This window comes from Nerophis lumbriciformis, linkage group LG17, assembly GCF_033978685.3.
Source record: "Nerophis lumbriciformis linkage group LG17, RoL_Nlum_v2.1, whole genome shotgun sequence".
NCBI lineage: Eukaryota > Metazoa > Chordata > Actinopteri > Syngnathiformes > Syngnathidae > Nerophis > Nerophis lumbriciformis.
Window position 1 is genome coordinate 21961782 of NC_084564.2, and position 18160 is coordinate 21979941.

Here is an 18160-nt window from a genome sequence, read left to right on the forward strand (position 1 = left end):
TTTTATTGAATACAAATCTGTCAACAAAATTTGTGTTAAAAATTCAGTGTGTTAAAATTCAGTGCAGAAATATTCTTAGCTTCAAAACTCAGGAGTCACTTCCGGTTGACCCTTGTCACATGGCTGAAAACGTGACACCTCATTGGCTGGTTCTGAGACAGGATCGATTGCTCAAGTCCTAATTTGCCGCAAGTGGGTCTTAAGTTTTAAGGCAACAAATATTTCTGCACTGAATTCTTTTACACAGAATTTTTACCAACTCACAAATTGTTTTTCAATGAAATTGTCAGCATAATTTGATGTAAAAAAAAAAATACAGCTCATAGATTTCAAACGCAAAAAATTATACAACATAAATTCAGTGTCAAAAAAGATTTTTGTAATAAAGAAAAAAAATCAACCTCTAATCACTGTTTTTCTAGACAATCCCTAATGTTCTGTGCCACTGGAGCTAGTGGGAAAATGTGGGAAAATGTGCCATTGTATTATCGATGACAGGGCAGGAGGCATATGTAGGAATATGTTTGCGGTAACATTTCAAATGAAGCACCTTGTCATTCATTAATTAACATTTTACTTCCACACACAAAATGGGGCCCAATCCTATACATCTCATTTATGTAAATTTGATTTTTGATTTGATTTTTATTAAGGATCCCCATTAGCTGGTTGCCTCAACAACCCACTAGTCTTTGTGGGGTCCACAATTCAATACAATTACAAGTAAAAGCATATAATTATAACTACACAATACAGAAAAAAATAAAAAATAAAAGCATCAATAAGAAAACAAGCAAACAATTTACAGTCACAGAATAATAATTACCATATAAATATAACTACACAATATAAAACCAAACAAATCATCAACGAGCAAACTAATTTAAAGACTCAGATAAAATATTACTTTCTTTTTAAAAACCTGTTTACTTTCAATGCCGGTGAGAATGAATCATAACTTATAAACAACAGTTTAGTCATGAAAACTTTATTTTCTTTATTATTTGTGTTACAGATTGAGTACAGGAATTGAAGAAACATGTGTTAGAAATGGCTGTGAAATGGAAAAGGGGTAGGTTTTATATAAGCTATATTGCTTCCTAGTCCTTTTCCGACTTGTTGTAATGAGAAACTTGGAAATATGTGATGAACCTAATTATAACTGCATGCATGTTTGAAATGCGTGATCGGCCTTGCATGGCGCAGTGTCATCAGGACTGCACATCCAAAGCACAGCAAAATACCACCCGACATGCCAAAAAACTTGCTGGAGGTTGTTATTTAGACAACTTTGTGGCCTTGCTCGTCTGGTAAATCCGCTTTGTCATGCTGGCAAAGGCCTAAGTGACCAAATAGTACGTACGAGTGACAAATTGACCAAAAAGCGTGTTTCTCCTCATGTTCTATTTATATATGACAATTTTTTTTCATAAAGGCAGACACATTACTAGGTTTAAATAGTGCCGCTTTAATTGTGTAAAAACATTACTAGCAGGTGAAGAAGCCTTGGGTGCATAGTTTCAACACCCGAGCCAGGAATTTGCTTTGTTGACTCCAGCAACATGTTTGTGGGTGTAGTCGTACTTGATGACGTGTGGTCCAACAAAGAAATAAATGAAACCTAAGATCGACAACAACAAAAAACAAAAGTAATTGTCAATATTGATAATTATGGGGACACATGCCAAAACTCTAAATTATTTCCAGTATGTTATAGAACAGTCATTCAATTACAGTGTGATAAGACTTTTTACCAGTGATATTTAATTAGGTTGTTTTGGTGGCCACATTTCCAGAAAGCTATTATTATTAATTGTATTTTGTATATCCCAGAGACCCAGCGTCCTCTATAGTTGACATTTGATTGTGGTCTGTTTATTTTGTCTTATTTTTGTTTTCAAGGACCTTCTGCAAAAAAGCTTACAAAAAATCATCTCTGACAGCACTGAAGTGTTTTTAAGACACTGCTGCCATAATGTGAGTTTTGCAATTGCAACTTATATTTAACTGAATGTGTGGGCCACCAGTTGAATAGTCTAAACCAGGGGTCACCAACCTTTTTGAAACCAAGAGTTACTTCTTGGGTACTGATTAATGCGAAGGGCTACCAGTTTCCATCCATCCATTTTCTACCGCTTATTCCCTTTGGGATCGCGGGGGCGCTGGTGCCTATCACAGCTACAATCGGGCGGAAGGCGGGGTACACCCTGGACAAGTCGCCACCTCATCGCAGGGGCTACCAGTTTGATACACACTTAAATAGATTGCCAGAAATAGCCAATTTGCTCAGTTTACCTTTAACTCTATGTTATTATTAATAATTAATGATGATGATTTGTGGAAACACTGATCATCTTAATGATTTCTCACAATAAATATATATAGAAACAGATAAATATCAATATGCAACACTTTATTTTTATATTTTCTCTAAGTGCACATTTTGCAAATTGAACATTTTCAAATGATCACTTCTAAAACAGTCTTGTGAAATCACAATATCCCATTTTAACTAGCTAGCCACTAATATTTTTTAACAAATCATGAATTACTTTGCACCATGTTTGTACAAATAATAACTCATGTAAAATACAAAATTCAACTCTCAAATTTTTAAATAAATCATGTCACACTTTGAACTGGACACCACATCTGTTATCTGTTTCTTTGTCAGTTAGTGAAGACCAAGTCTTTAAAATATTTTCTTGGATTTTCAAATTCTATTTGAGTTTTGTCTCTCTTAGAGTTAATGTATGAAAGAACTTAAAAGAAAAGATATTTAAATTGAACATGGAAAATAACCCTTTTAGGGGGAAAAAATTCCATTCAAAGTATCCCAACTAGAATTATGGCCAAATGTAGAGCAGAAATGTACGCGAAAGGACAAAAAAGTCTCTGGTTTACTCTGAGGATTAAACTCACTGTGCATGACGAGGATGTACTCCACATGTTGGTTCCTAGAGCCAACACAGAACTTGGTAAAAAAGCTTTCAGTTATGCTGCTCCCTGGTCATGGAATGACATCCAGAAAGATCTGAGGCTACCAGAATTGATCACTTTGGGGGAGTTTAAGTCCATTTTAAAAGATCGAGAAACCAGTTCTCTTGGGCAATGTACTTGCTTTGAAATTGAATTACGACTTAATCGTTTTGAATTATTTTTTACCTGTTTTGGTATGACTGCTGTTGTATTGTCTTGTTGTAATTATTATTGTAACTTTGCCCTCTTTGTCAGGTCGCGCTTGAAAAGGAGATTTTAATCTCAATGAGTCTTTACCTGGTTAAAGAAAGGACATTGATTGATTGATTGATTGACTGATGCAAAGTCACAAGCAACTGAGACAAATCAAGACCGACAAATGAACGACAAAACTTGCCAACTAATTGCTCTACACTTGCAAGGCTTACCGTCTTTATAAACGGCAGCATTTATTGTGGTGTTGAGTCCAGGAAAGTCATGAATGATATATTTGGGGTAACCAAAGTCCATCACTTTTCTGTTTTCATTGTAGCTGCAAAAAAAAAAAGAATGAATGAGACTCAGTTGGTTTTGATTTGAAACATCTCAACAAGAGCAAATATAGTGTGCTTGCTTTACCTCCAGTAAATATCATGCATGAAGAAGAGGGTGCGTCCCGTTTTGACAACGTGCACAGCAGCGTCCACATCCTGCACCCAGACAGGAAACCCAAAATGGCTGAGAGCTCTGGGCTTTCCCTTCAAGACTGAGCTTTTCACCGTCCAGAACATAGACTCTGTCCGGACAGAATCCATATCAGAAAAGCATCTTCTTTCAATCACTGCCAGACAATCAAAGATGGTCACCGTGAATGAGGTACGCAGTTGATCTGCGAGGAACCCAAAAGGCGGCGTCAATGCTGCTTTCCATCTTAGGCATGAAGTTGGTGATGGGACCTTCTTTGATACCAAATGCTTTATTGTGTTTAATCCATAGATACCTTCAGGAGACGTGTTGGTCAGTTTCTGCCATGTTGGATGACAAAACATGTTCAATCAACGCACCTGTCTGTGAAAAAGATGGTGGCATCCCCGAGTGTGGAGACGGCGTCAAATGTCACATCAGGAGCACATCTGTTTCGTGTGAGTTCGGGGAATGGCAATTCGGAGGAGTAACTTGCATGGAGGTTTGGCTCTAACACACAATTGGTTCACGTCACACTCCAAAAATTTGACTTTTTCAAATATTAAGTAGCTGGCTGAGTTAGTACGATAAAGTGCGTTGATTGTTGCGACGTCGTCTCTAGAGAGTAAGTTGGCTCCTGCTGGAAAGGCCTTGTAAATGGGGTGCATTATTGAGGCGGGGTTCCTCGAGTGCTTCAGGCCCAAAGCGTGGCCAAATTCATGCGCAGCCATCTCAAAAAGACTCAAACCTGCAGAGGGGAGAGACCATCGCATGTTTCAAAAGAAGTTAATTTGAGGCAAATAAGAGGATTGTGCTAACCACCTGCGCCTCCTGCTGTCCAACGCTCGTCGTCATCAAAGTGCACGTCGCCCCCGACGCCCTGACCCAGACCGAAAGCATGAGCCAACTCACCACCGGATCCGTCGAATGGCTAGAGATCGCCGTGTTCTTTGTTATATAGTCAAGAACAAAGAAATAAGAGATAATTAAATTTGTGAAGTCCTTTTCTGCAATTGGGTCTGTTAAGTCATTTAGGGCCCGAAGGCAATACCACCTATTATTTTTTATTAATTAATTAATTTATTTATTTATTTATTTGAATTAGGACAATGCATCAATGCATATTCATCAACATACAGCAACAATGTAAATATGCCGGAGTTAGCACAATAGCTCATTTTCATCCGTTGTTCTAAGGCATGTTAACACAGTAAACATTCAACAGGTCATGATACAAAATAATACATAAATCACAAAACATTACACATTTCAAACATACCATAAGCACAGGCCATGTACAACTAAATAAAACAAACAATAAAACAAAAAAAACAATTAAAAAATCTAATTGTGCGTGCATGTCTGATTAGTTTTCAACCACCGTTTCAGTGCAGTTTTAAATGTTAGATAGGAGTCACAGTTTCTGACATGGGCTGGCAGCTTGTTCCATGACTGTATGCCTCTGATAGACCCCACCATTTGGCCAAATTTAGTCCTGCACCTTTGTATGTTGCAGTCCCCTCTGGTCACAGCTCTGGTGTTTGACTGCTATATTTCTATTAATAAAATCTATCAAGGGAGGGGGAGAAAGTTTATTTATAACTCTAAAGATGAGGCAAGCATCCATGAATATCTGATAATTATCTAAATCCAAAATATTATACTTACTTAAAGGGGAACATTATCACAATTTCAGAAGGGTTAAAACCATTAAAAATCTGTTCCCAGTGGCTTATTTTATTTTTCGAAGTTTTTTTCAAAATTTTACCCATCACGCAATATCCCTAAAAAAAGCTTCAAAGTGCCTGATTTTAACCATCGTTATATACACCCGTCCATTTTCCTGTGACGTCACACAGTGATGCCAATACAAACAAACATGGCGGACAGAACAGCAAGATATAGCGACATTAGCTCGGATTCAGACTTGGATTTCAGCGGCTTAAGCGATTGGATGGTTGTAGTGTGGAGGCAGGTAGCGAAAACGAAATTGAAGAAGAAACTGAAGCTATTGAGCCATATCGGTTTGAACCGTATGCAAGCGAAACCGACGAAAACGACACGACAGCCAGCGACACGGGAGAAAGCGAGGACGAATTCGGCGATCGCCTTCTAACCAACGATTGGTATGTGTTTGTTTGGCATTAAAATTAAACTAACAACTATGAACTAGGTTTACAGCATATGAAATACATTTGGCAACAACATGCACTTTGAGAGTGCAGACAGCCCATTTCAGGCGCGCTAAGAACATATATTTTTCCACGATTTCAGCACTCAGGTTAACCATACCTAAATAGACACAAAATACTGCATTACACAAGACTACCCGAATGTACTCGAATGATTGAAAAAAATTAATGTTTTTAAGCTAAATTATTGGTAAACGCAGTTTATGTATAATAATTTACGTAAAACCGCGAGTAATGAATAAAGTTTTCATCAATTAATATATTCTGTAGACATACCCTCATCCGCTCTCTTTTCCTGAAAGCTGATCTGTCCAGTTTTGGAGTTGATGTCAGCAGGCCAGGGAAGCTAGGGTCGATATTCTTCTCTTGATCATCTTCGGTTCATTCTTGCCATCTCTGTCGTAGCATAGCTTTCGTCGGTAAAGTGTGCGGAACAAACAACTGACCATTTCGTCGGCTTTCCCCACAGCCTCATATTTTGAACAAATTTCGTCCAATTTCTTGCCACTTTCGCACCTGAATTGCTCACACACTCCGGCAGATTCAATGGGGGTCTGGCGGCAGATTTCTTTGACTTTATCGTTGGAAATGCATCTGCTTTGAGTGTCGCACGATATATCCACACATTCTTGCCATCTCTGTCGTAGCATAGCTTTCGTCGGTAAAGTGTGCGGAACAAACGTCCAATTTCTTGCCACTTTCACATCTTTGGGCACTGGTGCAACGTGAATCCGTCCCTGTTCGTGTTGTTACACTCTCCGACAACACACCGACGAAAGTGAGAAAATGGCGGATTGCTTCTCGATGTGACGTCACAACGTCATCGCTCCGAGAGCGAATAATAGAAAGGCGTTTAATTCGCCAAAATTCACCCATTTAGAGTTCGGAAATCAGTTAAAAAAATATATTGTCTTTTTTCTGCAACATCAAGGTATATATTGACGCTTACATAGGTCTGGTGATAATGTTCCCCTTTAAAATGTTACAATAATGATACTTTAGAAACTTTTTGTCTATAATTTTTTGTGTTCTCTTGATGAGACTTTAGTGGCTTCAGGATATTATCTGAGGTATGAGGTATTAGGGCCCTCCATATAAAACAAAACCAACATCTGTCATTAAACACTACCATGCAAGCCTCAAATTAAGTATCATGCTTTTACTGTAAATGATAGGAACATGGATCAACATTAAATCAAGTGCAAGCCATTTTTCAGAGACCATTTTTGTTAGCCAAGTTGGACTGGATTATTGTGAATCCAGAAGTGTGTGAATGGTGGGGATAAAAGAGAGCTAATGATGGTTCACTTTTAAAAAGTCCCTCTCGAGGTCCTACCTACCCAGTTTGCACTACATCTTACCAGAATATGTGACATGAAACGTGTAATATGTCAAGTTTTTTTTTTTGTTACTATTGTGATGATCATGGTTCACAGTTTTTGAAAACCCAAACTTTTCTGAAATGTTCACTTCAAGGTTTTCATAAGCTGTAAGCCATAATCATCAAAATTATACGTATCAAAATAAGTCTTGAATTATCTTGAGTTGCGTGTTATGAGCCTGTCACATATATTTATTTCACCTTGTAAATCTAATTGCTTGTATATCGAACACATCTTTGCACAATGTTCACATGTTTTTGTCTTGGCCCGGCTGCATTCAATCGCCAATCAGTCAGCCCTCAACACACCTGCCACTGATGAGCTCCCTCGGCTTCTTAAGCCAGTTCAAACCTGCGTTCCGGGCCAAAACGTAGCGACCTGTTCCAGTACAGTAAGCCAAATATCTCTAGCTCAATGCACACTCTCTCTCTCTCTGTGTTCATTTGTCTCGTGTCCCTAGTCGTCTTCCAGCAGCATTCCTCCGTTCCCGCGTCACAAGCTGTATGTCTCGTCTATTCCCTCTGGTTCCCTGGCTGCCTCTTGGACATACTTGCCAACCTTGAGACCTCCGATTTCGGGAGGTGGGGCGTGGGGGGCGTGGTCGGGGGTGGGGCTGGGGGCGTGGTTAGGATATATATATATATATATATATATATATATATATATATATATATATATATATATATACACCAGGTGCATGTCTTTGGAAGTGGGAGGAAGCCGGAGTACCCGGAGGGAACCCACGCAGTCACGGGGAGAACATGCAAACTCCACACAGAAAGATCCCGAGCCCGGGATTGAACCCAAGACTACTCAGGACCTTCGTATTGTGAGGCAGATGCACTAACCCCTCTGATTGGCAACACTAAATTGGCCCTAGTGTGTGAATGTGAGTGTGAATGTTGTCTGTCTATCTGTGTTGGCCCTGCGATGAGGTGGCGACTTGTCCAGGGTGTACCCCGCCTTCCGCCCGATTGTAGCTGAGATAGGCTCCAGCGCCCCCCGCGACCCCAAAGGGAATAAGCGGTAGAAAATGGATGGATGGATATATATATATATATATATATATATATATATATATATATATATATATATATATAAGAAATACTTGACTTTCAGTGAATTCTACATATATATATATATATATATATATATATATATATATATATATATATATATATATATATATATATATATATTAGAGATGCGCGGTTTGCGGGCACAACCGCGGAGTCCGCGGATTATCCGCGGATTATCCGCGGATCGGGCGGATGAAATTTAAAAAAATTAGATTTTATCCGCGGGTCGGGTCGGGTCGGGTGGTTGAAATAAAAAAAAATTAGATTTTAAATAGATTCAGGCGGGTGGCAGTTAAACCAATTCGTAAATATATATACATAGTTAAATGTTGTTACCCACATATGAAAAACGAGCAGGCACCTGCTGCATATGCCACAACAGAAGAAAGAAAAAAAAAAGAGATGGACACTTTTACGGAGCGGAGAAGGGACGCCTCGCCGGGGTCCGGGACCGAGGCCCCTTCCCCCGAGAGGGCCCCACCGGGAGCCGTAGCTGAGGCGATCCGCGAGAAGGGCCCGACGCACGTCCAGGGTCACCACCGCGCCCACCGCACCGACACCCCGCCTCGTCCGCCTTCGCCGCGGCCGGCGTCACGCGCAGCAGGTAAGCAGCTTACCTGCCCGTCACCCCTGTGGCCGGGGGCTCGTAACAGGGGTCACTCCGCGCGCTCCGCCCACGCAGCTTACCTGCCCGCCACCCCCATTGCCGGGGGCGCGTAACAGGGGTCACTCCGCGCGCAGTGCGCTCACAAAAGGGGTGGGGCTCACCCTGGTTGATGTAGACAGCAGCTAGACGGTGGCCATGGAAGTCGGAACCCGCTAAGGAGTGTGTAACAACCCACCTGCCGAATCAACTAGCCCTGAAAATGGATGGCGCTGGAGCGTCGGGCTCATACGCGGCCGTCGCCGGCAGCGAGATGCGCTTGGAGGTGCGCTCAGCGCGGCTCCCATATGATTGCGCACTGGTGTGCATCTGGGTCGTGACAGCGTGGCACGCGAATGTCTGCACTGCATTGGATCAGTCTCCTTTCTTTAACAGGCAAAAGCTTTATAACCTCACTAATGCCTTGCATCGTCTATATTAGATATATAATAACGGGCGGGTGCGGGCGGATGCGGTTCTGATCAAATGTTACATCGGGTGGATGGCGGATGGTTGACGACTTTCTGATGCGGTTGCGGATGAAATAATTGCCTATCCGCGCATCTCTAATATATATATATATATATATATATACATATATACATATATATGTATGTGTGGGGGAAAAAATCACAAGACTATTTCATCTCTACAGGCCTGTTTCATGAGGGGGGTACCCTCAATCGTCAGGAGATTTTAATGGGAGCATTCGCATACCATGGTTTATATAGGGCACAGAGTGGGTGGGTATAGGCTGGCCTAGGGGCGTGGTGATTGGTTCATGTGTTACCTAGGAGGTGTTTCCGTCTATGGCGGCATGTTGTTACAATTTCGCTGCGCTTGTTGAGGGATGACAGGTCTGGACGGTAGATAATAAACAGTTTCTCTTTCAAGCATAGGTTGCATCTTTTATTACCACTATTGTAAGGTGTGCTGGATGCAAGAATTTGCCATGTTATTGAATATTCAACATTATTTGCTTGTCGGCTTCAAGCAAACCGTCAACTTTCTTGACGTCACTTTCAACCTGAGAAATAACAGCTACCAACCATTCACGAAACCCAACACAACACTCCAATACGTGCACCATGACAGCAACCATCCACCCACCACCACGAAAAGAATACCTACCGGAATCAATAAAAGGCTATCGATGCTGTCATCTAGCAAAGCTGAATTTGACCAAGCAACCCCCCCGTACCAAAAAGCCCTTGATGAAAGCGGATACAATTTCACCCTCACCTATGAACCCACGCCAGGAAACCAGCCAAAAAAGAACAGAAAACGAAACGGCATCATCTGGTACAACCCCCCATACAGCAAAAACGTCTCAACGAACATTGGACACAAATTCCTCAACCTGATTGACAAACACTTTCCCAAAGACAACAACCTAAGAAAAGTATTCAACAAGAACAACATCAAATTGAGCTACAGCTGCATGAACAATATACGACAAATCATCTCAAACCACAACAAAACAATTGCAAATGAGCCGTCGACCCCCAGTCAGAACGACTCCAAAACCAACAAAGCATGTAACTGTCGAAAGAAACCTGATTGCCCCCTCAACGGGGGATGCTTACAAACATCAGTTGTCTACCAATCTAAGGTAATACGCAAGGACATTAACACATCCGACACATATGTAGGATTAACCGAGGGTGAATTCAAAACCAGATGGAACAACCACAAGGCTTCTTTCAGGAACAAAAACCTGCGAAATACCACAGAACTCAGCAAACACATTTGGGACCTCAAAGACAATAATGTTGAATAATCAATAACATGGCAAATTCTTGCATCCAGCACACCTTACAATAGTGGTAATAAAAGATGCAACCTATGCTTGAAAGAGAAACTGTTTATTATCTACCGTCCAGACCTGTCATCCCTCAACAAGCGCAGCGAAATTGTAACAACATGCCGCCATAGACGGAAACACCTCCTAGGTAACACATGAACCAATCACCACGCCCCTAGGCCAGCCTATACCCACCCACTCTGTGCCCTATATAAACCATGGTATGCGAATGCGCCCATTAAAATCTCCTGACGATTGAGGGTACCCCCCTCATGAAACAGGCCTGTAGAGATGAAATAGTCTTGTGATTTTTTTTCCCCACACATACATATATTGCGCTCTACTACGGTATCGAGCACTATTTTTTGGATAACCTTATTAAGACATATATACATATATATATATATATATATATATATATATATATATATATATATATATATATATATATATATATATATATATATATATATATATATAAATAAATAAAAGAAATACTTTAATTTCAGTGTTTATTTATTTACACATATACACACACATAACACTCATCTACTCATTGTTGAGTTAAGGGTTGAATTGTCCATCCTTGGTCTATTCTCTGTCACTATTTCAGAACACACACATTATACAAATATACATTATAAAATCAATAAGAAAACAGGAGCTCTAATTTGGGAGTCTGAATTAGGATCAGAAGTTCCTATATAAACATTGCGCACTCACGTCGCCTTTTTGTATTGATTACTGCAGCTGTGCACTGGATTCATTCACAAATACAAACTACAACTCACAAACACTTTAGAGTTAGGCTCCACCATCAGAATGTGTACTTAAACTTATAAAGATCACATGGATATTATGCAGTGAGTTGATTCACCAAAACTAACCTGTTATACAGGAGGAAAAAGCACACAGGACGTTTCAATTGTTCACAGACTGGTCGCTCTCATCAGAATGACAAGACACTTCCGGTCTGCAGGTGATAGCATTCAATTGGGAAGAAACACCCTACTGCCCCCTACTGACCAATGTGAATACTGATACATGTGTAATGACAGCTCCAAAAACGAATTCAAACCACAAAATAAAATAAATATATCAACACAAAAATGTGACACATTATGGGTGGGTCACATATGCATGTACAGTAGATGGCAGTATTGTCCTGTTTAAAAGTGTCACAACATTGCTGTTTACGGCAGACGAACTGCTTTACAGTAGACGAAAACTTGACTGCTGTTGTTGTGTGTTGTTACGCGCTGGGAGGACATTAATGAAACTGCCTAACAATAAACCCACATAAGAAACCAAGAACTTGCCCTCGATCATTCGCTGTTTATATTGTATATTGTGGGAAAGCGGACGTGTGAACAGGCTGTTAACACGTCACTCAGGTCCGCATGGAGCTGGAGGGGGCGTGGCCTCCAGCTCCGCCTGAATTTCGGGAGATTTTCGGGAGAATATTTGTCCCGGGAGGTTTTCGGGAGAGGCGCTGAATTTCGGGAGTCTCCCGGAAAATCCGGGAGGGTTGGCAAGTATGCTCTTGGATCTCGACCTTCCGCCTGGACACGGACTCTGACGCCTCGCCCCTGCCCTTGACCTCACGCCTGCCCACGGACCTTCAAGCTTGCCTTGCCTCCTTGGACTTCTGCACCACACTTCCGGTAACACTCATCAGATAATCGCTACACATAGTCGCACACTGTACACATTTTGGATTAGTGTCACACTCCATACTTTTGGAAATATAATAAATAGAGCTAAAACTGCGTCCCTGCAGTCTCCCTGTACCGCAACAGTTTTGAGGTTAACCTGTATATTTCTATACATGTTGCATTTGTCATGTAATGCTAGAAAGCATTCACACATATAGTTTTTGTATAGTATGCTAATCATGGTAACCTTTTTAGCTAATTTTGCAGACATGCACCACAGAGCCATATAACTTCGTACTTGACACGTGCCAATTGTTAGCATGCTAACTGTTAGCATGCTATGAGGTGCCCGGCATGCTACATGTCAGCGTTTCAATTTGGCTTGGCATTTCAGCATTAACACGCAATTTCTCCCGAAACTACATGTTCCAGTTTATAATTAGTAGACTATTATTTTATTTATGTATTTATTTGACAGGGACAGTACAATGAAACATTGCTACCCATAAGTAACCGATGTCAAAGTACATAAGACTTCTAGCCACAGGCTAATTTGCAACCCTTGTCTCTGGTTAGGCTTTTAAAGAAAAGTTGAGAAAAGTGTGAAACACATACAAAAGGATTAAGACAAGTATAAAAATAAAAACACATTGACTTATTTGTCCATTACTACATCCAGTTCTAGTGCTCGCACTTCTGATTTTCCTTAAAATTAAGCCACTTTTTCAGTTTTGTGGAGCAAAGTTTAATGTCCGACTGTGACTTTAACGCCAGTGGCAAAGAGTTCCACAGATGTGAGGCCTTCACTGAGAACGCAGACTTGAAAATAGCTTTTAAAAATGGCAAATTTATGAAATTATCAAAACTCATGTTATATTTTTGGGTAATATGGCAGTGATGATGCTTCATTGGTTTTTGATCAAATGTCTTTAGTAGAGATGTCCGATAATATCGGCCTGCCGATATTATCGGACGATAAATGTGTTAAAATCGGTATCGGTTTTTTTATTATCGGTATCGGGTTTTTCTCTTGGTTTTTTTTTTTAATTAAATCAATATAAAAAACACAAGATACACTTACAATTAGTGCACCAACCCAAAAAAACTCCCTCCTACATTTACACTCATTCACACAAAAGGGTTGTTTCTTTCTGTTATTAATATTCTGGTTCCTACATTATATATCAATATATATCAATACAGTCTGCAAGGGATACAGTCCGGAAGCACACATGATTGTGCGTGCTGCTGGTCCACCAATAGTACTAACCTTTAACAGTTAATTTTACTAATTTTCATTAATTACTAGTTTCTATGTAACTGTTTTTATATTGTTTTACTTTCTTTTTTATTCAAGAAAATGTTTTTAATTTATTTCTTATTTTATTTTATAAATTTTTTAAAAAGAAGTACCTTATCTTCACCATACCTGGTTGTCCAAATTAGGCATAATAACGTGTTAATTCCACGACTGTATATATCGGTTGATATCGGTATCGGTTGATATCGGTAATTAAAGAGTTGGACAATATCGGGATATCGGCAAAAAGCCATTATTGGACATCCCTAGTCTTTAGTGTTTGTTTATATAATGACAACAGAGGCATCACTACATATTTCGTGACCTGTCCCCAGACCATTGCACAATTTCCAAAAGAGTGATCCCACTGCCAAAGCATAGAGATAAATTACCCCCGTATGGAATGTGGACAATGAAAAGAGAAGCCAAATGAATCCATATAATCAATGTCTTAAAATAGTTCCCACAAATACTGTTAGTGTAAATATGATATATTTGGATCAAAATATTATCTTTGACTGCTACTGGTGAACAATTGGATTACAAATGACTCAGGGAATAAGGAAGGAGGAATAGGCCGGAAGCCCCAATTGAATGCAGCGTTGTAACAAGAGATGCAAACCCACCATGGCTGACAAACTCCACCGTGATGTCAGCCTTGCGGGTGTGCGAGCGGACAAACGTCAGACCGCTGACTCTGGCCCAAACGCTGAAGGCCGACTCAAGCAAGGAGTGGACGGAGCTGCGAGGCATGTCTCTGGTGTGTCTGCCAATGCTGGAAGTGTAGTGCAGCACATTAGCTTTACTTGGCGTTTTACTTTACATTATTGTCCACAGAACTGGCAACACAAGGGACCTGACAGCTTCCAAATTGTGAACCGCCGTTACCCAATAAGAGCAGCAATCATGCAGCCCCAGACCGTGGTGTTGCCACCACCATGCTTGACTGTTGTTAAGACACAATTATCTTAATACTCGCTCGTGTTACAAGCTATTTAGACAATAATCAGTCCCTCCAGGATTTTGCAAAGTATGCGCGGCCTCGCAACTTTGTCCAAAGCCCGCAACTCTCCCACACATTTTGGTGATACAAAAAGCGCCATTTTCACCAATGAAATTGTTTTAACTCCTAAGCTTCAAAGTCAAGGCCCGTGGGCCAGATCCGGCCCGTGAATGAATTATCTTTGGCCCCCGGGATGATATTTGATTAGTATTAGAACCAGGCACAGCCGCCTGCTGCTGTTTTGCATACACCAATACTGCATCAGTATTGGCGCTAGGAATTTTGATGGGGTCATAAAAATGGGGTCCCACAGTAACATTTTTGGCATCCCACTTTTTTGTAACCGTTTTGAAAAATGATAAATGTATGCATTATCCTGTTATGTCACATTCTATATTGCTTTTTGGAAAAAGGTTGTCATAAATGTTACTTCATTTTAAAAAATACTACAAAAGGAAACACATTTTTATGTAAATGTATTCAGTTATAAACATTAATTCACTTTCTTCTTTTGTTCATGGATCTAAACTTTACCGCTGCCGGTATTTTTTTTCTATATTTTTATTGTAATTTTTCAGAATGTGTTTGTTCGATTTTTGGCCGAAGTAAGGCAAAGAAAACAATCTGAAATTGTCTTTTTTTTTTTTGTTTTAATGCCATGATTTTAATAGTCCGGCCCCCGTGTGCGTAGATTTTCCTCCATGCGGCCCCTGAGCTAAAATTAGTTTGACACCCCTAGTCTAACCCTAAGGCGCACATCAACTGTCTAATCAAAACGTATGTTTGTTTATTGTGCCGACGAAGCATTTTTTATTGATCAAACGACATTGTTGTCGTTACCTTAGACATACTTTTGGTCCTCTGGGTAATGTAATACATAAACCTTGACTTTGTATTTTACATGTATTTGTATTTATTCAACCTTTACTTACCCAGGGTAAGGCAATCAAGAACAGATTTTCATTTGCAATGCTGACCTAACAATAAGGCAGCATTTACATGTTAGAGATGTTGAAGTGTGATGATCATCTCTCATCCTTTACATTTACCAACAAAAATGACCGCTATAGATCGCTCACAACAGTTCGGGAATGCCCTCAACGTGTGGGGTAAATGTGTTGGAACATAAATAAATGCTTAGGATGGACAAACGCTTCAAGTGTAAAACAAACATGGAGAATGTTTTCAGACAGCGGACAACAAGGAAACCTTTGGTGGTGTTTCTTTACATAATCATAATGAATTATTATCACTATTTGTTACAATTAGAACAGTATATCCATTTGGTAGAAAATGGATGGATGGATGGATAGAACAGTACAGTAATTTTACAAAGACCTCAGAGTATGTGCTTTTACTGCCATCTAGTGTCTACTGTTAGGTCTGTGGTGTAGAGCAAGTAAAACATCAACGCACTATTTGTTTTCCAGTGTTTGTTGAAATGTTGTGCTTTTTGAGATTAAGGTCACAAGGAACACTTAAACGTTCTGAAAATAAAAAAAAATAAAAAAAAAGAATTCAGGCATTTTAGGTCACAGCAATCACGGATAAAGTCAGCGACATCCTGGAGGGACTAGTTACTGTGTGTTGACTCATTTTCAGTAGGCTACGCAAGCTGTACACAGACTACTCTAAAGTATGTCCAAGTCTCACTTCTATAGTAGTGTCATGTGATGCAAATGTGAGAGTACCTGTACGTGATGACCGTCTTGTTCAATCGTGTCGTCGGGACGTGACTGCCGTACTCTTCCAGATCTGGAACGCCACAGCGAGGGCTCTTCATCACCTGCAGAGTCTGACGATCGAGCACACCTGTTGCATTGAGGCCGAAGAACGTCTGCATGTCTTTCAGCTTGGACCCAACAGACAGGGATTCCGGAGGCTGCTCATCTCGCCGCCTGTAGTAGCGCTTGAGGTATTCCTACGTGTGCATCAACACATTACAGTCCAATTCATATGTTGCATTATAAAACATTAACTGTTTCATGCATCTTTACTCCACTCACTGTGGCCAAGGTCACGTCTGGAGAACCTGCTCCCCCCGGCAAGGGTGCTGTGAGACCAAGAGCGGCCATGAGCGAGAGTAAGAGGCAGCAGGAAAGCATCATGACATGCGTTGGAGCACACATTGAGGATACAAGATGTCCTTAATGAGGCTTTTAAAAGCTTCTGTGATGCCACTTGCAACAAGGGAGGAGCTGGTGAAGCCAAGAAGCCAGGGCGAGGATGAGGGTTGAATGGGACAGGTTTGTACATTATGATTATATTTGTTAAATATAATGTAATCAACCAGACCTTTTGTTCTTATGCAGGGATATAGAATGCCAGAACAGTCTGATGCAAAAGGATTCTCCCAAAATAGGCCGATCCAAAGCCCAGTAGGGAGCTTATCAACCGTAGAAAACTGCCATCATGACTTTAGTCCACAATTAAGGTTGGCCTCATTGTGGCCCTGTATGATAGACATTCCTCCGCATGGCAATTTGAGCTATGCCAGCATACTTTTGGAAGGCTTTTCTTTCATTCTGGTTTCACGGTCTCAAAGCACAAAAGATGCAGTGAAGTTGTTTTTAAACATGAAAGTTTGTTTGGTTCTCACCAGCATGGTGAATCCAACAAAAATGAAACCCACACTTTCTAAACTTAACATGATACAAATGCCCAGGCACGTTTTATCTCAGCTAGTCACTCTAATTCTTCTCATATTTACAGAATGTTCCTATTATCTTTAAATTTAGCCCTATTTCACGATATGTTTATTTATATAGTTATATAACGCATCCGGAAAGTATTCAGAGTGCTTCAATCTTTCCTCATTTTGTTATATTACAGCTATAGATGTCCGATAATGGCTGTTTTGCCGATATCCGATATTCCGATATTGTCCAACTCTTAATTATCGATTCCGATATATACAGTCGTGGAACTAACACATTATTATGCCTAATTTTGTTGTGATGCGCCGTTGGATGCATTAAACAATGTAACAAGGTTTTTCAAAATAAATCAACTCAAGTTATGGGGAAAAAAATGCCAACATGGCACTGCCCTATTTATTATTGAAGAAACAAAGTGCATTATTTTTTTTAACATGCCTCAAAACAGCAGCTTGGAATTTGGGACATGCTCTCCCTGAGAGAGCATGAGGAGGTTGAGGTGGGCGGGGTTGGGGGGGGCAGGGTTGAGAGTGGGGGGGTTACTGGGTAGCGGGGGGTGTATATTGTAGTATCCCAGAAGAGTTAGTGCTGCAAGGGGTTCTGGGTATTTGTTCTGTTGTGTTTATGTTGTGTTACGGTGCGGATGTTCTCCCGAAATGTGTTTGTCATTCTTGTTTGGTGTGGGTTCAGTGTGGCGCATATTTGTAATAGTGTTAAAGTTGTTTATACGGCCACCCTCAGTGTGACCTGTATGGCTGTTGACCAAGTATGATTTACATTCACTTGTGTGTGTAAAAAGCCGT

The 18160-nt window shown here is 40.4% G+C and overlaps 1 protein-coding gene across 1 annotated transcript; it reads right to left on the bottom strand.

The window, feature by feature from the left end:
• Nucleotides 1-1401: 1401 nt before the first annotated feature.
• mmp20b (matrix metallopeptidase 20b (enamelysin)) lies at nucleotides 1402-16805 on the bottom strand. Its single transcript, XM_072915036.1, is given in 10 exon segments — nucleotides 1402-1621; nucleotides 3408-3511; nucleotides 3598-3754; nucleotides 3825-3958; nucleotides 4023-4152; nucleotides 4229-4390; nucleotides 4462-4590; nucleotides 14324-14472; nucleotides 16392-16621; nucleotides 16707-16805. Coding segments are annotated over 10 exon segments (1395 nt in total). The 3' UTR covers nucleotides 1402-1520.
• Nucleotides 16806-18160: the final 1355 nt, after the last annotated feature.